The 21,838-nt window shown below is 44.8% G+C and overlaps 2 protein-coding genes across 3 annotated transcripts in view; one reads left to right on the forward strand and one right to left on the reverse strand.

The window, feature by feature from the left end:
- Positions 1 to 661, forward strand: part of RHOBTB3 (Rho related BTB domain containing 3) — a 52,377-nt gene extending 51,716 nt beyond the window's left edge. The window contains exon 12 of the mRNA XM_087815457.1: positions 328 to 661. Coding sequence (XP_087671583.1) covers positions 328 to 338 — 11 coding nt within the window. The 3' untranslated portion in view covers positions 339 to 661. The remainder of the gene's footprint in view (positions 1 to 327) is intronic.
- An 8,311-nt stretch (positions 662 to 8,972) lies between these two features.
- On the reverse strand, positions 8,973 to 16,598 carry GLRX (glutaredoxin). Of its 2 annotated transcripts, none has more exons than XM_016216154.2 (3): positions 16,309 to 16,598; positions 11,800 to 11,919; positions 8,973 to 10,201 (listed from the first exon to the last, which is right to left on the reverse strand). In XM_016216154.2, the coding sequence occupies exons 1-2, from the start codon at positions 16,513 to 16,515 to the stop codon at positions 11,806 to 11,808; spliced, it is 321 nt and encodes a 106-aa protein (XP_016071640.2). In that variant the 5' UTR covers positions 16,516 to 16,598; the 3' UTR covers positions 8,973 to 10,201; positions 11,800 to 11,805. The 2 variants fall into 2 exon arrangements, with proteins under 2 accessions (XP_016071640.2, XP_016071639.2); XM_016216153.2 differs by having other exon boundaries at positions 8,973 to 10,206.
- Positions 16,599 to 21,838: the final 5,240 nt, after the last annotated feature.

Consider the following 21,838-nt stretch of genomic DNA (forward strand, 5'->3'; position numbering starts at 1 on the left):
GATAAATGTTCATTGAATTGTACAATTGAAATGGGTGAGTTACTTGAGCCATAGACTATGCCTAAATAAAGTGTTTGGTTTTTTTTTAAAAAAAAAAAAAAAGAGGAAGAACAAAAGAGAGAAACGAAGGAAGGAAAACATGAGTAGCCTGAAAAATTGTTTCTAACTGGTTCAATAACCACTATAACCCAGTGACATGAGTTCCGTGAAGGCTGATATAACTGGATAAAAACTGCAAATTCTGTTTCTGGGTACGTGTGTTGTGCACCCCCTGTGAACTTCTTGTGAGTTTAATCCAACCCTCCCTTCCCCACCTCTCGCCCACAGTACAGCCTTGAGACCAGGGACCTGACACGCTGAGTGTAATCCCTTTCTGTGCGTGTCGGCTTGGCGGTGGTGTGCGTGCTGCAGTTAACCGAGTCCTGGATCTACAACTTCCTGAAAGAGTTCAGTCTTAAGGACGTCACTCTGTGTAGTTAGTTGTTAATGATTAGGACTGTGTCAATAAATCAGCTTTAACAACTTTTGGCACAGACTTTGCTTGAATTGAACCAGCAAATGAACGCTCTGATAGATTTTGTGGTATTATTGGGAACCTCAGGACTTACACCAGTTGTCAGTTGACAGTGTAAATAAATTAGAAGACGTTGACACGAGGAAATGTCAAACAGCGACAGGATGTACCCGTTGAGCAATGGTGTTAGCCGCAGAAAAGCAGGGGAGGATTGACAAACTGAATGAGGGGAGGGATGTGAAAGGGTAACACATCAGTAGTTTTGGTGCTTGTTGCTCTTAAGACGAATTCTGAGAAGTGCTTCCTGAAGAAAGGCCTGCTAGTTAAAAGCTTTGAGAAATAATGGGTACTTCATTACCACTTTGGAAACTCACAATGCACATGAGCGTATCAGAGGCTCTGGGCAGAGCTGGTGAACACTGGCAGGGTCTTCACAGGCCTGTGTGGGTGCCTCTGGCTAAATTCAACAAGCTTAGCACCTGTCCAGGCTGCTGTCCCTGCTCTGCTGCTCATGCCCAGGGCAAACCAAACATTCACTTCTGCTAACATGTTGCAGATGCTGATTTAGTACATCTGGAAGGTCCAAGGAGTGAGACTGGGCTTAGGGCCCGGTTCTGCTTACCTGCTTATGATCCCCTGCGACCCATCCACACACATCCCTCCAAGCTGGAGCTACCCCGCAGGGAGGCTGTTTCCCCAGCATCCATCCCTTGTTGTCCCTTCCTGTATCTCAGCAACCGGAGAGAAGTGAACGTTTGTATGCATGTGGGGTTTGTTGAGGCCAAAAGCATACGTCTTTTGTGTGTGTGTTTTTTAATAGAATATATTCGTTTAGAGCAGCTTTAAGTTCACAGCAATAGTGAGCAGAAGGTACAGAGATTTCCCATATAGCCCCTGCTCCCACACATGCACAGCCGCCCCCATTATCAGCATCCCCCGCCAGAGTGCTACATAGGTTGCAATTGATGAACGTACATTATTGACACATCGTAACCACGCCAAGTGCACAGTTTACGTCAGGGTTCACCCTTGGTGTTGTACATCTGCAACCTTGCCATAATTGCTGATTAGTTCCTGAAGGTGTTTTTTTCTCAATTCTTTTGGATTTTTTACACAAATGGTTGTGTCATCTGTGAACAAAGAAAGTTTTAGTTCTTCCTTCCCAGTCTGTATACCTTTTATTTCCTTTTTCTTGTCTTACTGAATTAGCTAGAACTTCCAGTGAATGCTGAAAACAAATGGTGAAAGGTGACTTGCTGGCCTTGCCCCTTGTACTGATCCTAGTGGGGAAGCTTCCAGTTTCTCACCATTAAGTATGATGTTAGCTGTGAGATTTTTGGAGATATTCTTTACCAAGTTGAGGAAGTTCCCCTCTATTCTTAGTTTACTAAGAGTTTTTACCATGAATGGGTGCTGGATTTTATCAAATGCTTTTTCTGCATCTGTTGATATGTTCATGTGATTTCTTTTATTTATCCTGTTAATGTGAATGATTACATTAGCTGATTTTCGTATGTTTAACCAGTCTTGCAAAGCTGAGATAAATCTACTTGGCTGAGGTATATAATTCTTTGTGTGTATTGTTGGATTTGATTGGCTAATATTTTGCTGAGGACTTTGGCATCTGTGTTCATGAGAGATATTGATCTGTAGGTTTCTTATAATGTCTTATTTGACTTCAACATAACGATAATGCTGGCCTCATAGAATGAGTTAGGAAGTATTCCCTCTGTTTCTGTCCTCTGAAAGAGATGGTAGAAAATTGTTATAATTTCTTCCTTAAATGTCTGCTAGAATTCACCAAAGAATCCATCTGGGCCTGGTGGTTTCTGTTTTGGAAGATTATTCATTGATTCAATTTCTTTAATAGATATAGGCCTATTCAAGTTGTATATTTCTTCTTGTGTGAGTTTTGGCAAGTTGTATCATTTAAGAAATTGGTCCATTTCAGTGAGGTTATAAAATTTGTGAGCAGAGTTGTTCAGTGTTCCTTTATTATCCTTTTAATGTCCATGGATCGGCAGTGACGTATTCTCTCTCATTTCTGGTATTAGCAGTTTTTGTCCCCCCTCTTTTTTTAGCCTGGCTAGATAGAGACTTACTGATTTTACAGATCTTTTCAAAAAACTAGATTTGGTTTTTTTGGTTTTTTTTATTGATTTTCTGTTTTCAATTTTATTGATTTCTGCTCTATTTATTACTTTTTTTTTTCTGCTTAATTTGCTCTTCTCTTTATAGTTTCCTAAGCTAGAAGCTTAGATGACAGATTTTAGATCTTTTTAAATATCTGCAGTCAGTGATATAAATTTTCCTCTAAGCACTGCTTTTGTTGCATCTCACAAATTGTTATAAGCTCTCTTTTAATTTTCATTTAGATCAAAAAATTCCCTTTGAGATTTCTTATTGACTCATGTGTTTTGGAAGTGTGTTGTTTAGTCTTAATGTGTTTTAGGATTTTCCAGGTATCTTCCTGTTATTGATTTCTAGTTTAATTCCATTGTGGTCTGAGAACAGACATTGCTTGATTTCTATTCTTGTAAGTTTGTTATGGCCCAGCATGTGGTTTATCCTGGTGAATAGTCCATGTGAGCTTGGGAAGAATGTGTATTCTGCTATTTTGGATATAGTCTGCAGATGTCAATTATATCTCATTAATTGAAGGTGCTGTTGAGTTCATTATTTCCTTACTGATTTTCTGCCTGCTGGATCTGTCCGTTTCTGATAGAGGGGTGTTGAAGTCTCCAACTATAATAGTGAATTTATCTATTGTTCCCTGAAGTTTATCAGTTTTCACCTGGTGTCTTCTGGTCCTCCATTGTTAGGCACATATATGTGAGGATTGTTATGTCTTCTTGGAGAATCTATCCCTGTTTTTATGTAGCACACCTCTCTTTAGCCTTGGTAACTTTCCTGGCCTTGAAGTCTGCTCTGCCTGAAATCAACGTAGCTGCTCCTGCTTTCTTTTGACCAGCATTAACCTGGTCTATCTTCTTCATTCATTTACTTTTAATCTATATGTGTCTTTATATTTAAAGTGAGCTGATTGTAGGTAGCCTATAGCTGAGTCTTGTTTTTTTGATCCCCTCTGACAACCTCTCTCCTTTAATTGGTGTGTTTGGGGCATGGCAGTCGAGGAGATGACCGGTGCGCTCGGATGACATCTGCCGTATCTGCTTCTGCTCTCTGGCCCTTGCTCTTGCTCATTCATGTTTTTGTCTTTTACTCTTTTTCTGCCTTTTGTGGTTACCTGAGAATTTTATATGATCCATTCTTTCTCCCTTTGTAGTGTATCAGTTATTTTTTTAACTTTTGCGGTGGTTGGTTTAGTAGTAGCCCTAGAGTTTGCAATATACATTTAGGACTAACACAAGTCCACTTTCACATAGCACTCGGCTGCTCCCCAGGTAGTGTGAGCACCTTACAGTCACAATAATCCTAGTTCCTCCCTCTCGTCCTTGCTGTCGCTAATGTCATGCACTCTGGGCATCGGGGGACAACCGCTGTGGCCACGGCTTCGAGCTGAGCTCTCTGACCTGGTCTTCCCAGGAGGTGTTGTCCTTCATTCCCAGGGTGGACCCCCTGGTCCTTGGGTGGCACCTCTGGGCAGAACCTGGGCAGATTATGTTAAAGAGCATCCATACCCATTCCTCAGGGTGACTCGGAAGATTAATAAGGAAAGATAGTGCAAAACCCCTACCTTAAAAACAACTTGTAATTTTTATGGATGAAGTAGCCCAAGTTTCACAAGGCCCACAAAAGAAAAGTGTGAAGGCAGCGGCCGGGCTGTGCCCTGAGACTGCCCAGCTGTAGGTGCTGCCCAGAGGCCGCGGCCCTGCCCCTGGGAGGGAGAACCCCAGCGAGGCAGGGGGCGCCACCGGGAACGAAACCCCACGTGTACCAGATGCAACCCAGAGAGGCTACACAAACTGCGCCTTCATTGGCCCTCCTAAGACCCTTTCTTCTGCTTTCTTCGGCTCTGCACAGCTGGCCAGAAGAGTCACCTGGGGACAGGAAATATGAATCTCTGCATAGACGTAAACCCAGGTTTAAATACTTGTGCTTAAAGGGACCAAGCCAGACTTCTCTTCCACTAATGAGTAAGAGTAATTCTGCCCCTTCACATGTTCAATGTATTTAACAAGAAAATACCACTATTAATTTAAGAAAACACTTTTATTTCAAATATATCAGGAGCCCAGTTCTTTAAAAATATTTCCAGGGCCACTAACAATTGCTATGGTGAGTGAATTAGGGAGCATGGCTTTCTCTCACATCTAAATGTCAAGATAATGGCCTAATAATACTCACTGCTCTCAGCCACACAGGCCCATGTATCACCCATGGATGTCATTTCCCCTTAGGCCGTCTGTGGACAGCCTTGATGTGGGAGGAATGGCTGTCAGTTGTCCCGTTTCAGGAGTCCGACTGGAAGTAGCAGACTGTGGGCAGTTACTAAAATGAGACATGCACAAGGGGTTGAATCATTGGCTTTTTAAAGTAAGCAGAAGGAGTGGCACTCTGGCTGTGCACTTTTCTGATGGTTATTCTGGCTGCTTTCCTCTGCCAACTTCTCAGTGCTCCCTGGATTATAGTCTTTTCTATCCCTGCATTTCACACAGAATTACTCTGCAAGGATCCAGCAGAAGACAGGAGATCATGGGAGAGCCTGTACACTCACTGGGGGCTGCCAAACCCCTTTCCCCTGTCGGGCAGCCAGAACTGGGGGCAAGGCCCAACCCTCCAGCTGAGGAACAGGAGAAACCGAATGGCTGGAAAAACGTCCAGGGACTAACAGTTGAGGGATCTGTACCTGACCGTTCATTCATTCATTTACCCATTCATTCAAATACCTAGTAGATATGTATCAAGCACCTATTATGTGCAGGTAATCTTCTCCATGCTGTAGATACAGCAGTAAATAAACAGACACAAATCCCTGGCCTCAAGGGGCTTACATTTGAGTGGTAAATACAGTAAACAAAATAGGTAAGTGAAGTATACAATATATTAGGTGATAAGTTAGAGAAAAATAAGGAAGAGTAGGGGGGAATTCCAGTTTTGTTTTGTTTTTTAAGTATGTCTTTTTATTGATTTCAGAGAGAGGAAGGGAGAGGGGACAGAGAGATAGAAACATCAATGATAAGAGTCACTGATCGGCTGCCTCCTGCACACCCCAGACTGGGGATCGAGCCTGCAACCCGGGCATGTGCCCTGACCTGGAATTGAACAGGGATCTCCTGGATCCTAGGTCGATGCTCAGCCACTGAGCCACGCCCGGCTGGGCTCCAATGATTTCAAATAGAGTGATAGGGAAGGCCTGTGCAGAAGGTAATGTCTCAACAAAGACTCTGTGTGAAGCCCAACCGTTGATAAGCCCAATCCACACACACAGATCTTCCAACCTGTTTTTGGTGTGTCATTCTTAAATATTTACAGACAACCAGACTGTGCATGTTCACTGCAGAACATTGGGAGGCCTTCAAATAGAAACAGAAAATAGGGACTCAGAGAGAAGGGGGAGAATACAGGAATCAGAAGACAGCTTTTCCAAAGGCCTCAACTATAATTAATGTCTTTTGAGAGATAAAAGAAGGAATTGCATCTATGAAACAAGAATAAGAAAAAAGGAAATAACTGAGAACCAGGGAACTCTTGGAAATACCAAAAAAGAAAAATCATAATTGGAAACAAAAAAATCACAACATCAGAGAGAGAAGGTACTACATGAAACAAAAACAATTCTATAAAAAAGGAACATTTGGATAATATTGAAGAGCTACTGGAAATTAAAAATATAAATTAAAACTCAATAGAAATATAAGATGAATAAATCCCTCAGAAAAAAAGAGAGAAAATTAGGAAGAAAATAGAACAAAAATTAATGGACAAATCCGGGAAAGCTAATATCTGATTACAAGGAGTTCCAGAAAGAGAACACAAAGAAAATGGAGGGGAGGAAACTATCCATAAAATGATCCAATACAGTTTCCAGTGGGCCCTCGGAACCTCCAGGCAGCTCCTGTAATATATGAAAATAGACCCTCGCCAAGGCACATCACTGTGATATTTAGAGCACAAGGCTCAAAGGGGAGACTCTGTAAGCTTCCAGAGTAGAAAACAAAATAAACAAACAAGATAACCAAGTAGGTCATCCACAAAGGATCAAGCATCAGAATGGCCTCAGACGTCTTAATAGCAATGCTGAAAGCCAAAGTCAATGAGCAGTGTCTTCAAACTTCTGGAGGAAAATAACAACTAGGAGCTATATCCAGTCAAACTATCACCAAATATGAGGGTAAAATAACAATCTTTTCAGACAAGCACTGTTTCAAAAAGCTTACTTCCCATTCTCTTTCTTAAAACCTATAGTGGATGTACGGTCCTCTGAAATGAAAAAGACGAACTAAAACAGAGAAAGACACTGCTGATTTTCCCGCTTCCTTCAGGTGTGTGCCTTCCCGAGCGGTAGCTGGACGAGGGGCTTCCAGCAGGGACACCACTGCCTGGCCCCCCCTGCAGCGAAGTCCGGCCATGGGCTAAGTTCTGGCCAATGCGATGTGAGCAGAGTGGCATATTTAACCCCTGGGGCGATGTGACTTTGTGGAGCAAAGCCACCTGCCTGCCCCTGGACTATGAGAAGTAAGCTTCTAGCATAATTTTATGCTTTTGTTACAGCAGTTTAGCTATAACTAATATATATGGGCTGTGGGAAATGGGAGAGTCAACCCAGGAGAAGGAAATGGAATCTCTAGGGTGGCAGTGAAGGGAGACAGGTCCCAGGAAGAGAGTGGCGCCCTGGCGTAGAGCCCCCGGGGCAGACTGGAGCAGTGTAAGCCTTCATGATGTGTTTTCTTGTTTGCTTAAGAACAGAATGCCCAAATGAGCCTGAAGCAGATCCGTATCTATACTTTGCTTGCCTTGTGCTGATGACATTTCTGCTCTCCACGCCCACACTAGCCAGCTGAGGGGGTGTGGGAGTGCCACCCACCCAGAAGCGGCACCTGCTCTGACCTGCTCCTGAAGGCTGGAGGTGGGCCATGGAAGCAAAAAGTGCAGAGAAGCCCACTTCTGTTGAGCATATTTCTGGGGGTTGCCCATGACCTGCTCACCCAATAGCCTCCCCAACCATGGGGTGCCTGGTATTTCCAAGGATCACTCAGGACCACCCCTCTGGTAAATTCCCAGCGAAGCTGAGCCTCTGTTCAGCTTATCTTCTCTTGGGGTCGTTCATCTGATTGTTATATTGCCCTTTTCTCACACAGCTAGGTTGGTGTTTGGCATGGCTTTTCAAAACTAAAATGTGTTGCTTAGGGGTATCGCAGGGAGTGAAACTATAAAGTATCAGAGTGATTACAGCGGAAATGAGCTAGGTTCCTCTGCGGAGGGAGGAAAGGGTTCGTTGGGGAGGAGCACATGGGCGGGCCTCTGAAGTACTTTATCAGTACTTTAGAATCACTGTTAAATAGTTGCTTTATTTCTTAACCAAGAAGGCAGGCACCCAGGTGTTACACAGAACTCTTCCTGTTTACACTCTTATATGTTTAATACATTTTACAACACTTTTAAATAGGCTTAAATACCCATGAAATTGATAAATGTGTGGCAAGGATTGGGGTTGGGAGGGGCCGAGGAGGAAAGGCTGAGTATTTATTGACATGGTAAATCATTTGCAGTTATTGCTCTGATAAGGTAGAACTTCTGTGCTAGGAACTGGGCATACAAAGATGTTAAAGCCCAGCTCTTGCCCTTGGGTATTTCTGAATCTGACAAGAGACCAGTACAGATGATCAACTACAATACATCCTGATGAGAGAGCTGTAAAGTACCCAGATGCAGAGTGCTTTCGGATTATAAAAGAGGGAGCAGTGGCGATTTTTAGTCAAAAATCAGTGAGAAGAGAGGGTAGGTACAGGGGAGATTGTAAGTCGGGGCTTGAAGAAGGGATTTAAAAGTAGAGCAAAGGAGAGAAACACAATAAGCAGGACACAGAGGTGTGAAAGTGGAGGTGAGTGGTCTGGAGTGGATCAGGGACTGTGCAGGTTGGCGGTCCCCAGTACACTCCAGGGGGTGGCATTCGTAGTGTTGCACAGTGTGTAACCTCAGTCTGCTTGAAGGGAGTGGCCAGGGCCCACAGGGAAGGGAAGGGAAGGGAAGGGAAGGGAAGGGAAGGGAAGGGAAGGGAAGGGAAGGGAAGGGAAGGGAAGGGAAGGGAAGGGAAGGGAAGGGAAGGGAAGGGAAGGGAAGGGAAGGGAAGGGAAGGGAAGGGAAGGGAAGGGAAGGGAAGGGAAGGGAAGGGAAGCCAAAAGTCCAAGGGTATTAGGTGCGAAATGGAAACATGGAATGTGAAATGAAAAAAAATGTATATTATTGAACCCTAAACATTATTCAATAGGCTAGTGCTGACATATTATTTTCAAATTGTCATTTCAATATGAAATTTAAAAAATCACATCAACCATTTGTTCTCAGTGAAGGGCAATAGCATGTGCCTTTATTCATAATGGCAGGGGACAAACATGGATAGAGCTTCAAATTGATGTGTTCACATTCAGATCATTTCTTAAGGACCTGAGAGCATAGAAAAGAGTCGAACCAAAAAAATCACCGTCATCTAGGATTGCTTCTTTATTACAGAAGAAATTAACCTTTCACACTAGAGACTGCAAAAGGAAATTAACTTAATCTTGCAATTCTAGAACAAACTTCATAATGAGGGGTTCTTGAGTTTTCGTAGAGTGAGGGATAAAAGGAAAGAAAATCATTTAAGACAGTGTTTCTCAAATTCGGCTACTTTCACAGACATTCTTGAGGGAGGGGGTTGCAAGTTTTTTATGATAATGTTTTGAATTTGTGTTTAACTTTTGTTCATAATCTAAACAAATCAATACACCCTTGTTCAGGTGTACCTGGACGATCATCTCCCTTAACAGTGTTGCCACATGATCACAGCATCTGCTCGTGCACCTCTGAGCCCTATAGCACCAAGTCAAGGCCCACTGTGCTTAACTTTTCATGTGGTGTTTCTCAAATTCGATCCTCAGGCCCTTCCCAGAACTGTTGAGCATTTCCTATGAGCTATGTGTGTTTCCAAGGTTAAAAACACTGCTTTAGAGCAATGATTCTCAAGATAGGATGGGGGAGACACAGGTAGTTTGAAAAAGCACATTCAAAATACCTATTGATTTCATAATACAACCTCTATAAATTCAAATTTAACAAAATTTTTAGTCAGTAGCATAAAATTAACTATCAATTCATCGTAGGGGGCCTGGGATAAACTAGGTTGGGAAACACTGGCTTAAGATATAGAGGAGTCCTGGCACATGAAGAACAGTTAGAAAGAACCACGTGAAAAAGAGAATTTTGGGGGTCATTGAGGAAATCCTGAGCCATAACTTGTCAGGGTCTATTGGAACCCAAGGGCCAATCTGGAAGAAACCCAAGATGTCCATCAACCTTCTCAGACCTGTGGTTTGAGGCAAGTAGGTCCACTTTTAATAGAGTCAAGAGAAGAAAAGCCTGTTTTTGCCGAGAACTCCTCCCACCCATTTTTTGGTTTAGATAGATCAGAATATTAAGTAAACAGTTGCTGTAGCTGCGTAAAGGTAGCCCCACATCCATCCACCAGGAAGCGCCGCCATCATTCGCAACGTCATCCAGCTCTCAAGGGAGGTAGCAGCCTGTGGTCTGCTCTGCCAGGAAAAATATGAAGAATTACATTTTCTTGGAAAGGTAAATTCCCCTCAACTCCCTTTCATCACCAGAACACTTATTCTTGTTATTTAAACACAATCTGTTACAGATGGCCTTGAGAAACAGCTGTCAGTAAAGTACTAAGAGCATATAATGCTAAAGGACAATGCAAATAAAGAGGCCTTATGAATATAGGGGACTTGAATCGTTGGGGAAATGATATTTCCCATATTCCCAGGAAAGTCATTATTTTCTTCTATTCTTCCATTCTCAATCCAAGCCTAAACTGCTTTTTAAAAAAACAAAACAAAAAAGGGTTCTAGAATAGAAAACATTTGGCATCACAATTGAGTTTAGAGTGCTTTAGTACATGGGTGAGGCCAGAAAGCTAACACAGACGCACATACTGTTCACCTGCTGCGATGATGTCATAGAGTTGTGACTAGAAGGTTTATAATATTGATTTTTATTTCAAAGGATTCAGTTGCATTTTTTCAGAACTTTTTTTTTTTTTTACTTCTGTTGCTATTTTGAGTAACCACCACAAATCATATATACTCACTGCTCAAGGGTAAGTCATTAATTATTGGGCAATAAGTACCCCTCAAAAAACATTTTGGCTTAAGAACCATAAATATCTCCTTTGACTAAAAAACCACCACTGAGTCTCTCTGTGTATGAGTCTGTGGAATTGGCCTAGCTAGAAGCTAGCTAGCACTAAGAAGAGCCGAGGGAGAAGGGAGCTGGTCAGACCCCAAAAGTACCCTGGTTCCTTTCTGAAGAGTTCATCGCCCTATGGTTTCCCATTCAGCCAAGGACACCCTTTAGGTTACCATCTTAGTAACTCTGTTTTGCTGTTTGGGAAGCCTATTAGATTGAAATTGAGTTGCATTGTGAACATGGGTGAAGCAAAAATACCTTGATTTCGCATTTCACTAATTATAATCTAATTGCTTACCAGGGCCTGTGAGCTCTGGCCCCTGCCCACATTTGTTACTATTCTTCCTTCTCATTGTATTCTACTCAGTCTGCTCTTCTTTGCTTTCTGATTCTTGAATTTTCTATACTAGTCATCTCAGGGCCTTTGCACTTGCTATTTTCTCGTCTAAAAAGCCCTTCTGCTTCATCTTTACATGACTGTTGCAAGATCTCAGTTCAACCAGCCCCTCTGAGAAAGGCCTTCCCTCACCAATTAGCTAAATTTGCTCCCCACCCCCTGCCATGTTCTATCACATTGGTCTCTTCATTTGATTCAGGAATTATTTACTTATTTCTGTTCTGTCCACCTCTCTAGAATATAACTTTCATGTTATCTTTTTGTTCATCACTATGTTCCCAGTGCCAAGTACAGTGTTTGGCACATAGTAAATGCTCAATAAATATTTGTAAAATGAAGGTTGCATGAAAGGATTTCTTCCATTGACACAATCCCTTTGTAAAAAGGGAAGTTCATAAATAACATTACAGTTCCTCAGATCACTCCAAAACATCCTTCCCCTAGCCAGAGTGCCTTCTTAGATTGTGATAAAACATGGCAGTAGAATTCCACTGTCTCCCAGTGTTCCTGGCCCAGCATCCCACCCGTCACTCACCTGTAATTACTGTAGAGCTCCAATTTGCTTTAGGCGCACCAACAGTTCCCCTTTTTCATGCATATTTATTAGATCAGTGCATCCACCTATACACTCTTTACCAATAAAGACTCGAGGTACCTAAAAAAAAGCAAACAAGCCAGGACATTTAAGGAACTAAATTATTAGCTTAGAGAGAATGACAGTTTATCCTTTCTCTAAACATTGCCCATGATCCAAGCTTTTCAAATCACTTTACAATCTGCTCATGTATATTCTTACAGGTCAAAACTTTATTCTAAGCATAAAATTATCCATTAAAGAACATTTTTAAGCCAAGATGTCTTTCAGATTGAGTGCACTGCGCATGAGATTGTCTAATTTGTCAAAGATATTTAAAATTTTCACTCTACCAAAACACGTTTCAGGAAGAGAGTTTTGGCTGACTGCAGCTAGACCACCCTGATTGAGTTCTGGTTTCTGTGCAGCTGGGACCACGCCTGAGACCTTAAAGTGAGCCATGGCAACCAGGAAGGAGTTTGTTTCTAAATACAGCAGGGAAAGTATTTGCATTAGGTCTCTGTCCCTGATTTTTAGGTCCAGCATTTATTAGAGTCCTCTCTCTCCTTTGTGAGCTCTGTCCTCAGCTGGGGAAGGGGTGGTGCTGTCTGAGTCTCCTTCAGTTCCTGGCCCATCCTAGGATGTTTGAGTGCTGCCACCCTGGGAGCAAGGCCATTCCTCTGCTTTTAGTTTCACACCTGCAAGGGTGGGTCACCCCAGGCAAGCCAGGCTGACGCAGTCATTACACCTGACGAGTTCGTTCACCCCCAGTCACATGCAGGCTCCCTCCCTGCTGCTAGGTACAGGCACATTCTAGAACTCCAGGGGGCTCTTGGAATCCTGAAGGAGGAAGGAGTGGCCCAGACAACTTCCAGGCCAAGGGCACTACGGAAAGGCTGGGCGTGAAGCAACAAGCACAATACCAGCCACCTGTGTGGTGAGAGGCAGGCAGGCCGTCTTCCTGAACACTCAGAACGCCCCACGAGAGGCGAGAGACAGGAAGCGGTTAAGAGTATTTTCAAAGCTTTCGGCTTTCCTCAGAAGCCATAATAACTCAAGGAAATTTTCTAAAACGTGAGAGAGATGAGAAAAGGGGCTGAATTATTTCGGGTAAGGCCCTGCATTATTTTTATTAAGAAGGGGTCTGGGTGGAAGTGGGCTTTAAAAATTAAGGCCAGAATTTTAAAAAGAAGTTCACAGATGTTGCCTGTGTCAAGAGTGGGAAAGAGCACTCAGGGCTGCACTCCAGGGAGAAGGCCCAGCACCAGCCTTCCCAAGTCAGGGAGGGCGCCGCCTGCTGCAGGGCACCGCAGGCATGGGCGGGGCTTTGCAAGTGGACAGTGTCATGGAGTCGACCTTGCTTTTATGAGGCTGAAGGAGGACTGGCCACAGAAAGTTGAGGTCAGAAGCCTAAGTTTTCCCCTGGGTCCTGGCCATTACTTTAGAGAAAATAAAGCCTCCCCCACAAATTGTTGGGGTCTTTTGGCCTGTCTCCCTAAGAATACTTGGCTGTGGTCAGTTGTAACATTAATTGGAACAGAATCCTAATGTAGTTCTAATATAATTATATTGCAGAAGTCCTGTGGAAGGCAGTGCCTAATGAAATAAAAATCACCTGACTTTTATATTGTATAAGGAAGAGATGTAGTCATTCTAGAATTTCAGTCTTTTTGAAAAGAGTTCAGCAGTGGTCACCACTCCTACAGCTTGCCACATCTCTTACCTTTGACCGGGGTGTTGGCCATGAGGGTGTGAGCTAAGTTAGCAGGAGACCTGAGAAACCAGGAGTCCTCTTTTTAGACAGTGGGATGTGCACCAGAACTGCCAATGGGCCTGTTAAAACATAGATTTCTACACCTCCTCCTCGCCCCCCAAATTTCTGATACAGGAGATCTGGGTTGGGGCCCGAGAATTTGCATTTTTTATAAGTTCCCTGTGATGCTGATGTTGCTGCTCCAGGGATCATGTTTGCAAACGACTGGTTGACACTGAGCAGCTGTTCATTCCTCCCGGGTGACAGGCTTCGAAATCCCACAGGCCTACAGCAGCCCCCAGATGCCTGAGACAGGCTGGAAATCTGATCGCTCAGGCTGACTCCAGGATGGAGCTTCGCGTGTACCATCTGGCAAGGAAGCTGCTTGCCCAAGAACTGAAAGGCCCCTTGGCCCTTACATCCACCCTCTCTACAGCCCCAAACCACCTTCAAGCCACCAGTTACCGCCACCTCCACAGGGAGCTGAATCACAGGCTGCACTTGCCAGTGTTGGGGCTGTGGTGGTGAAACAGGAAACTGATTCAGCACAGGAAGGAAGAGAACCTGCACCCTCAGTGCCTGCCCCTCCTGGCCCCATCCCCCTTTTCTGAGGAATGTGAGAGCCTGTTACTGCCAAGAAGCAGAATGAGAATTCCCACCCCAAACAAGCTTGGTACAGTTGGGGCCCTGACTCTCCTGCAGTGTTTCTCCAGTCCCCAGCCTCAGCTAGATGGCATCGTCTGTGCTGTAAGGGTGCTCGGATGTGGCTACTCAAAGCTACTTTTCAACACTCCTCACCACCTCCTTGGCTAGTCCCTGGTACAAGCCACCATCGTTCCTCATCTGAATTAAAGCTATAGCCTCCAGATGTCTGTTTCAACCTCCAACCTGGCCTCCTACAATCTCTTTTCCCCACAGCCGCCAGAGTGATCCTTTCCAAACTAAGGCGGGCCAGGTCACGCCTCTGCTCATCTCCCATCACCAGCCACAGTCCTATGATAGCTTGAAAGGCCTTCCCAGCCTGTACCCCACTGTCTCCCAGACCTCAGCTCCTCCTACTGCCTTAGGAGCTTCCAACGCCCCAGCCACACAGGACTCCTATCAGGTGCACTTCTGGCCTAGGTAGGACCTTTGCACTTGGTATTCCCCCGGCCTGAACCACTTACTCCTAAATTTCTGTGATCCTTGCTCCCTCGCCTCCTTTAGAGACCTAGTCAAATCAGTGAGGCCTGGTGGCTCCATTTAAAGCTGTACCTTCCTGCCTGCTGCCTACCTCCCTTTCCTACTGTGTTTTTCTCCACAGCACACATCACGTATCACCTCCCAACATACTATTTTATTTAATGGATTTACTAGAATGTAAGTTCCACAAAGGCAGGAGCTTTTGTTAGTTCTGTTCATGAAGGTGTTTCCAGTGGCCAGAAAAATGCCTAGTATGTAGTACGTGCTTTAAAATATTTGTTGTATCCAGCAACATTACCCTTCAAAAGGAAAGGAGAAATACTTTTTCACACCAATGAAAATTGAGGGGATTTGTTGTGAGTACACCTGCCTCGCAAGGAATATTTAAAGAAGTTTCAGAGAGAAGGAAAATGACAGAGGTCAGAAACTCGACTCTACATTAGAAGAGTTTTAGAGACTGATTAAATGAAAGCACCGATCCGAGAGATGTGGCTACAGCAAAACCTAAACAGGTTTCTCCAAGTACATGGCCTGATTGAAGGCATACATTTCTGTAATCAATCAAGCCCTCTGGGCTCTTGCTGTATGCACAGCACCATAGGCCAGTGCAGGATAAGACAGCAACTGCTTCCAAGTTTTCAGTCTCTACCAACACAGACCCATTGTTTTGGGGGATCATAAAGCACACAAGTCTAAAGGGATTGTTGGAGGAAGCTGTGAAAAACAGTTTTTTAAATTGAAAAACAAACTTAAAAGACCACTAGGAAAAAAATCATTGCATTACAAAGAAATGGGGGGGAAAAAGTTGAATGCATGCATGAAGGGTTTGTTTCTCCTGCTAGAGAACAGCTAAAGGCCATAGCTCCCCAAACTTGTTGCAAATTGGAATTACCTGGGGGTCATTTTTTTTTTTTTTGGATGGAAAATAATCTCTCCCAGCTTTACTGAAGTATAATTGACAAATAAATTTGTATATATTAAGGCATAAAATGTCATAGTCTGATGTGGAAGAAATTAGGTAAGAATGGGTGAATTAGGTTAAGGTTAAAGAGATCCTAGAGAAAAGACTGAAGGGCAGCAAATCCCACTTGCCCACGTGAAAACAGAGAGTGCACACAATTCCCATGTGGACAACAGAAATGTACAGGTCACTATTGGCCCCTTCACTCCACCATCCACCCCCAGCCCTGCAAGCTGAAAACTGTCACTTCTCAGCGTGCTTAAAACAAAGACTCCAGCTAACTCCTCACACCCCTAACAGCTGCTGAACCCACGGACCCTGACACCCAGCACAGTCGGCCAGGTCCCTTCTTTGGCTCTAAGACGACCCTTGGCTGCCGTCCAGCTGCCCATCTAGGGAGCAGTGTCTTCTCTCAGGCGCCCTCCCCCACCTCGCACAGCCCTCCCAGAGCCTTAAGTGACGGAGCCCTAGTGGTGTCCTAGAGAAAGGCACAGGCTACCCTTTCAGGGCCCTAACAAGAAAAGGGAATCGGGTAGCCTTTCCCCCAACCTTTAGAACAAAACCCCATATTCACCGTTCTGGCTCCTGTGAGCTGTTGCAAATAATCTTGAATCTTGTCTGTGTCCTTGGTGGCTGTGATGTCAACAAACTTCAAAGCCCCTTCTTTAAAGGAGAACTGTCTGAGGAGCTCTTGGACCTGTAGGCAGTAGGGGCAGGTGGGCTTGATGAACACCACCACCTTCCCAGGCTGGATGTTGCAGTTCACGAACTCCTGAGCCATGCTGACAGGCTGCTGCTCCTGGGGACGGTCCTCCACTGCAGGTACTGCTCGCGAGTAAGAGCGGAGGCCCAGGCAGCTGGCTCTCATTTAAAGGAACCTCCCTGGAGGAGGAGTTTGCCCGATAGCGTGCTCGATTTTTAAAGGGACCGCCCCAAAGACATTGCACTCAGCTGATTCACCAGCTAGCGATGAATGCATACTTGCACTTACTCATCAGTAGCTGTGCTCAGGGTGTCTTTGTTGTCCTCAGCTCTTGTAGAAGCGCCTGCCCTTTGGCAGAAAGCAGGGTCAGAACACTCTCTGGGGAATCCCAAAGCACACAGACCAGCTCCAGGGAGGGCACTGAGAAGGCAGTCACCTCCTGGAGCAAAATCTTTGTTTGCCCTCTGGGAGAGATGGTTTTGAAAACGAGTGAGCATGCAAACAGAATCATTCAAGAAATAGAACTCATTGAAATCTCTTTAGAAGTAAAACTAAAATTGTGACTGATCTTGAGGTTGTCTCCAGGGCCTTTAACTCAGCCTGCACAGGGTTTTTGTTGCTGTGAGTGTTTCAATGGAATTACTTTACATTTAAAAATCTGGAGATTTCACAAAAGAATCTGGTCTTGCAGTTCTCAAAGTCGGGTCTGACGAAACAGCTTGTATTCCTTTGTAGCAGTGGTTGGGGCTGAGTAGCTGCTGTCTACTTTGGACATGATGATGCTCTTTCCTGGGGTGCCCCTGCTCCCTGGTAGGTAACTGAAGTCTGCTCTTCCAAGTCCGTTCTGACTCCCTCTGTGTTTGGTAAGTTAAATAAGCAAATTAAAAAATAGCCAGCTCCTTTCAAAGTGAACCATCCTTTTCCCCAGGAAGTTTTGAGGCAGGATAGTTAGATGTCAGGAGAATTTTTTTGACAAGTGGGAAAAAGGAAACTGAGGCAATTGGTTAGACAAATAGAGCCAAACAAATCAAGCAACTTACAGCCAGCCAGTAAATCACAGATCTCGTCTTCTTATCATCCCTAACTGAAGACACTTGAGAGCAAATAGTTTACACTTCTTCTCCCTAACCGGAGAGTAAATAGCTTGAATCACCTTGGTCAGGAAGATAGATAACAGAGACCCAGTTTGTGCCATGAATGCCAGCCAAACCCAAGGACAGATGAAGTCAGGGGGAAAAATAACAAAACAAAACAAAATCAGAGTCAAATAAATCCAAGACAGAGGCAAAGCTGACCAGAAAATGACCCTAGTCCCTCTATACACTCATGTACCCAACATATTTAATATGTTGAAAAAAGTTAATAATTTTCCAACATATTAAAAAACACACCTAGAAAGCTGATGAATATTCTGCTGAAACCTGCCCCTGAGACCTTCCCTAGGGTTTCCACCTGAGACAGACAAAAGCCCTCAAGACACAGGATGCCAGCTCGGGGCTCTCTCTGGAACACCCAGCCTTATCTCAGACATGAGATTTTTATTTTCTTTCTCCTAAACTCTCACTATCACCAGATTTAATAAATACATTCTTAAATTCACCTGGACTTGTGCTGTGAGATCTTTCCTACACAAAGTCAAAAACCCACTACCTGCCAGCAGGAGGCAGACTCTCGCCTGGTCCCCTTCCAGTGAGTTTTAAATGGAAACTAGAGTACTTTAGAGAGATGTGGCCTGGGTCAGAGCTGGACTTCTCGTTGACTGTCCTGTCTGTGGAACCCCAAACATAGCATGATTTCTCAAGGAAAGAAAATTGACTCCTGGAAGCTGCTCTAATCATTACTAAAATTAAATGGCAAAATGAGGAACACAGCCTGGCTCAGAGTGTGGGAGTGGAATGTTTGGTAAACTGCTGGAGTGAAACTTCCAAAGAATATTTGCACAGGGTCCCCTGAGGGTCTGGGTACCTGGAGCAGAAGCTGGGGTGTAGGGCAATTCAGTTGTCTGCCCTACAGCTCAGCTCTAGGAAGTCATGTCTAAAGCCTTAGGGCCGAAGGCCACGGGACACAGCTGAAGAAGACATTTTCATGAGGGATTATGTGAGACATGGGCCACAAACAGATGGCAGAGGAGGTGTCTGCTCCACTTCTCAGAAAGCGCTGTGGCCTCAGCCCAGTGGAGAATTCAGAGCGTAGACTACTCTGCCGTGCTGGCCTCGGGAGGGTTTACAGCTCTGGCCCATCAGAGACGTGCTGGTGCACCAGGATCCAGGCCACCTGCTGACTGCTCTAGGAAGTACCCCTGAGCACGTAACTCTTTTTCTCATTGGACTGGGTGCCCCTCAGCTGAGGTCACACATCATGCTGTGCCCAACTCATCCCAGGTCATCGTTCTTTTTTATTCCTTTTCTGTCATCTATACGGAGCTCCTTGAGGGCAGGGAAAGGGCTTTCATCCCAGTATTACCAGAGCCCCGACACACACTGATCCCAGTCCATCCACCCGTGCATCCATCCCCCACACACTTATAAATCAACAGCTCTGTTCCAGACACAAAGACCAGTCACATGCAGCCAGTCATTAGGAGTTTATAGTGGGGGGTAAAGACACGGGCAATGGACACAGAGGTGTTAAGCATTCTAGGCGGTATAACAGAAGTATGCATGGGCCCCAGGGTAACCAAAAGAGAGTGGTCACTTCTGTCCGGAGGGTAGTTAGGGAAAGGCTGACAAAGGTGAGCTGGACCGAACCTTGAGAGGTGACATGTTTGTGAGTTTACAGAGCAGGGGAGGGCACTGCAGGCAGAGGAGCAGGAAAAGCAAAAACGACATAAGCAGTGGTGCTGAGTGTAGCTGAGTGTGGACAGAGCACTGGGGGTTGAGCTGGGAGAGTGGAGAGAGATCCCTGGAGAGCAGGCAGGTGATGGGAATCCTTTACCAAGCTACAGGGTGAGGACTTTTGAGGAGCGATCGTAGGTATATTTAAAGCATGAACAGATGTACAGTTAAACGTTGGATGAATTAGGGACTTTCTAAACTGATCCTAGCCACTTTGGCCCTTTCAATAGGCTGCTGTAGGTGAATGAGCCGTGTTGCCAGCAGCCTTCATGAAGGTGCTGGTTGGTGGCTCTGTCCAATTCAGTCTGATCCTGTTTGATTCCCTTTCTGGGCCTCTCTAGATTTGACCATAGAGGACCAACCCAAACCCAACTGTAGATTCTAACTCCAGATTCGACCACAGAGGACTTTGGACTGTGACTCCAAGTGTCGTCCCTCTGGTCAGACTGTTTCCTCACTTTCCGCCTCTGCGGGAGAGCTCAGCGCTGAACCCAGTGACACCGACAGCTACCATTTGCTCTGTACCTACTGAGTGCCAGGCTCAGGGCCAAGATCTTTACATACATCATCTCCCATCCTCACAGCAAAGTTCAACCAAGGTTGGGAGTGGAGGCTGCTTTTCAATGAGTTCCACCATGTATTTGGAAGTTCTCTTTTGTTACCACCTTTCCTAAGATCCAGGCTCGGTTTATTTATGGCATATCACCTACTAATACTGGTGACCGGAAAGTCCCTGGGTCCCAATGAGGTTTCTTGCTGTAATTTAAGTTCAAGACTGTATCCTTGAGCTTTCTAGGTGTTTTATCACTCGTAGATCCTACTCTTGCTATTGGCTTCATGGGAGGCAATAACCCCTGTTCCCTTTCTCTCCTTCACCTAATCACATCAGGCAAACCAAACTAAGCCCTTTATTTAGTTTGAATGTATTAAGAATGTCTTTATTAGGAATTTCTTTATCAAAAAGAAAGTGACATATGCTCCCTTTTCCTGACCCTTGGTGACAAGGTAGAAGATCCTACAGGGCATCACACAAGTCTCCTTTGGGATAGGTCTGGTTGGGGATAGAAGGAGGGTTAAGGATCCCCCCTGGGGCTGTGATTGGATTCTCTCTGAGGGGTCTTAGGGTGTTTTGAGGGAAAGCATGTAGATTTACATTTCAGAGCATCATGAGAACAAGCAGAATATAATACTTCAGTTTTTGTAGCCCAGGCCTCTAATCATATTTATTGATTCAAATATTTTAGGTAGAAAGTAACTGGTTTTGATTAGGGGGGCTTGTTTTTCTTGGCTGTCAGGAAGTCGGAGCTGGGAAGTTGGCTCAGAGGCTCAGTGATCCAGGGCTTGGGTGAGTGTCTGAGATTCTCCTGGCCCTCCCTCATGATTGGAGGTTGGCTGCAACCGGTCTGAGCATCTGTCCCCAAACAACTGTGTCGTAAGGCAGTAAGTAGGCAGAGGCTGGCACAGGCAGGGTGTTCCTCCCACCATGCTTTTTCCCTGACAGTCTTCTCATATATTTCCTGCTCTAGACCTGGTTCACACGTTCACCCCAAGGGCAGGGTCTCCCTACCTAAGCACACTGTGTGTGCTTGATACCTGAGTTGTCTGGGCCAGCAAGACGAGGGCACACTTGTTATAATTGGCGAACCTACAATGACATATCCTAATCATCCAAAGTCTATAGTTGACTGTAAGGTTCTCTCTTGATGGTGTCCATTCTCTGGGTTTGGACAAACGTGCCTCTCTACACAGTAGCTGCCATGAGGATCCTCTGGGCCTACTTACTCATCTCTCCCTCCCAGGAAGAGGTTTTAAGTTTCCATGTTGTACTTTCTTCAGTGAATTTTTATCATGTGCGTGTATGAGTTTTACGTTTAATAATTTTTTACTCATTTAAAGTAGTGATGGGGCCATAAGGAGGTGGAGAAGACCAGTGCAGATTAGCCTTTAAAGATCTTTGGCAGGAGAATGGGACGTGATAGGGCAATCGCTTAAGGAAATAGCAGGGTTGAGAAAAAGTATCTGTAGTATGAGGGAGCTTGAGCACTTTTTTTTTTTTGCAAGGGTAGCAACCATTTGAAGGGGGAAAATATGAGTGAGAGAGGATGCTTGATGGAGTGAGGTCCCAGAGAGCCAAGGGTAGGGGACAGAGGGTCAGGCAGTGGGTTGACCTTGGAGAGAAGGAGAACATCGTCACAGGGAGTGCTGAGGCGATGGGGACACGTGGGCAGGAACTTCTGGGGCTGAGGAGGACAAGTCAGGTGACTACAGAGAGCGCCCAAGAGACAAGGGACTGTAGACTCTGACACATGGCTGAAGGCTGGGGAGGAGGCAGATGAAGCCAGCAGAAGATGAAAGAGCAGAAGGCGGAGGGGTTTGTGTCAAAATTAAGATGAAAAGCAGGTTCAGTGGTAGGTATTAAAAAACAACAATAAAAAAGTTATGCTCAATGACCGGCAATGCAGGCTCCTAAGCAAGCACTTGGGGGCTGCTTGGCTGCGTGACCAAGTATGAGCAGCAGTGATGGAAGTGCTGGAACAAAACACTGATAGTTAAAACAAATAAAGCTA

The sequence above is a fragment of the Miniopterus natalensis genome, chromosome 3, assembly GCF_054644295.1.
Source record: "Miniopterus natalensis isolate mMinNat1 chromosome 3, mMinNat1.hap1, whole genome shotgun sequence".
In the NCBI taxonomy this organism is placed as follows: Eukaryota; Metazoa; Chordata; class Mammalia; order Chiroptera; family Miniopteridae; genus Miniopterus; species Miniopterus natalensis.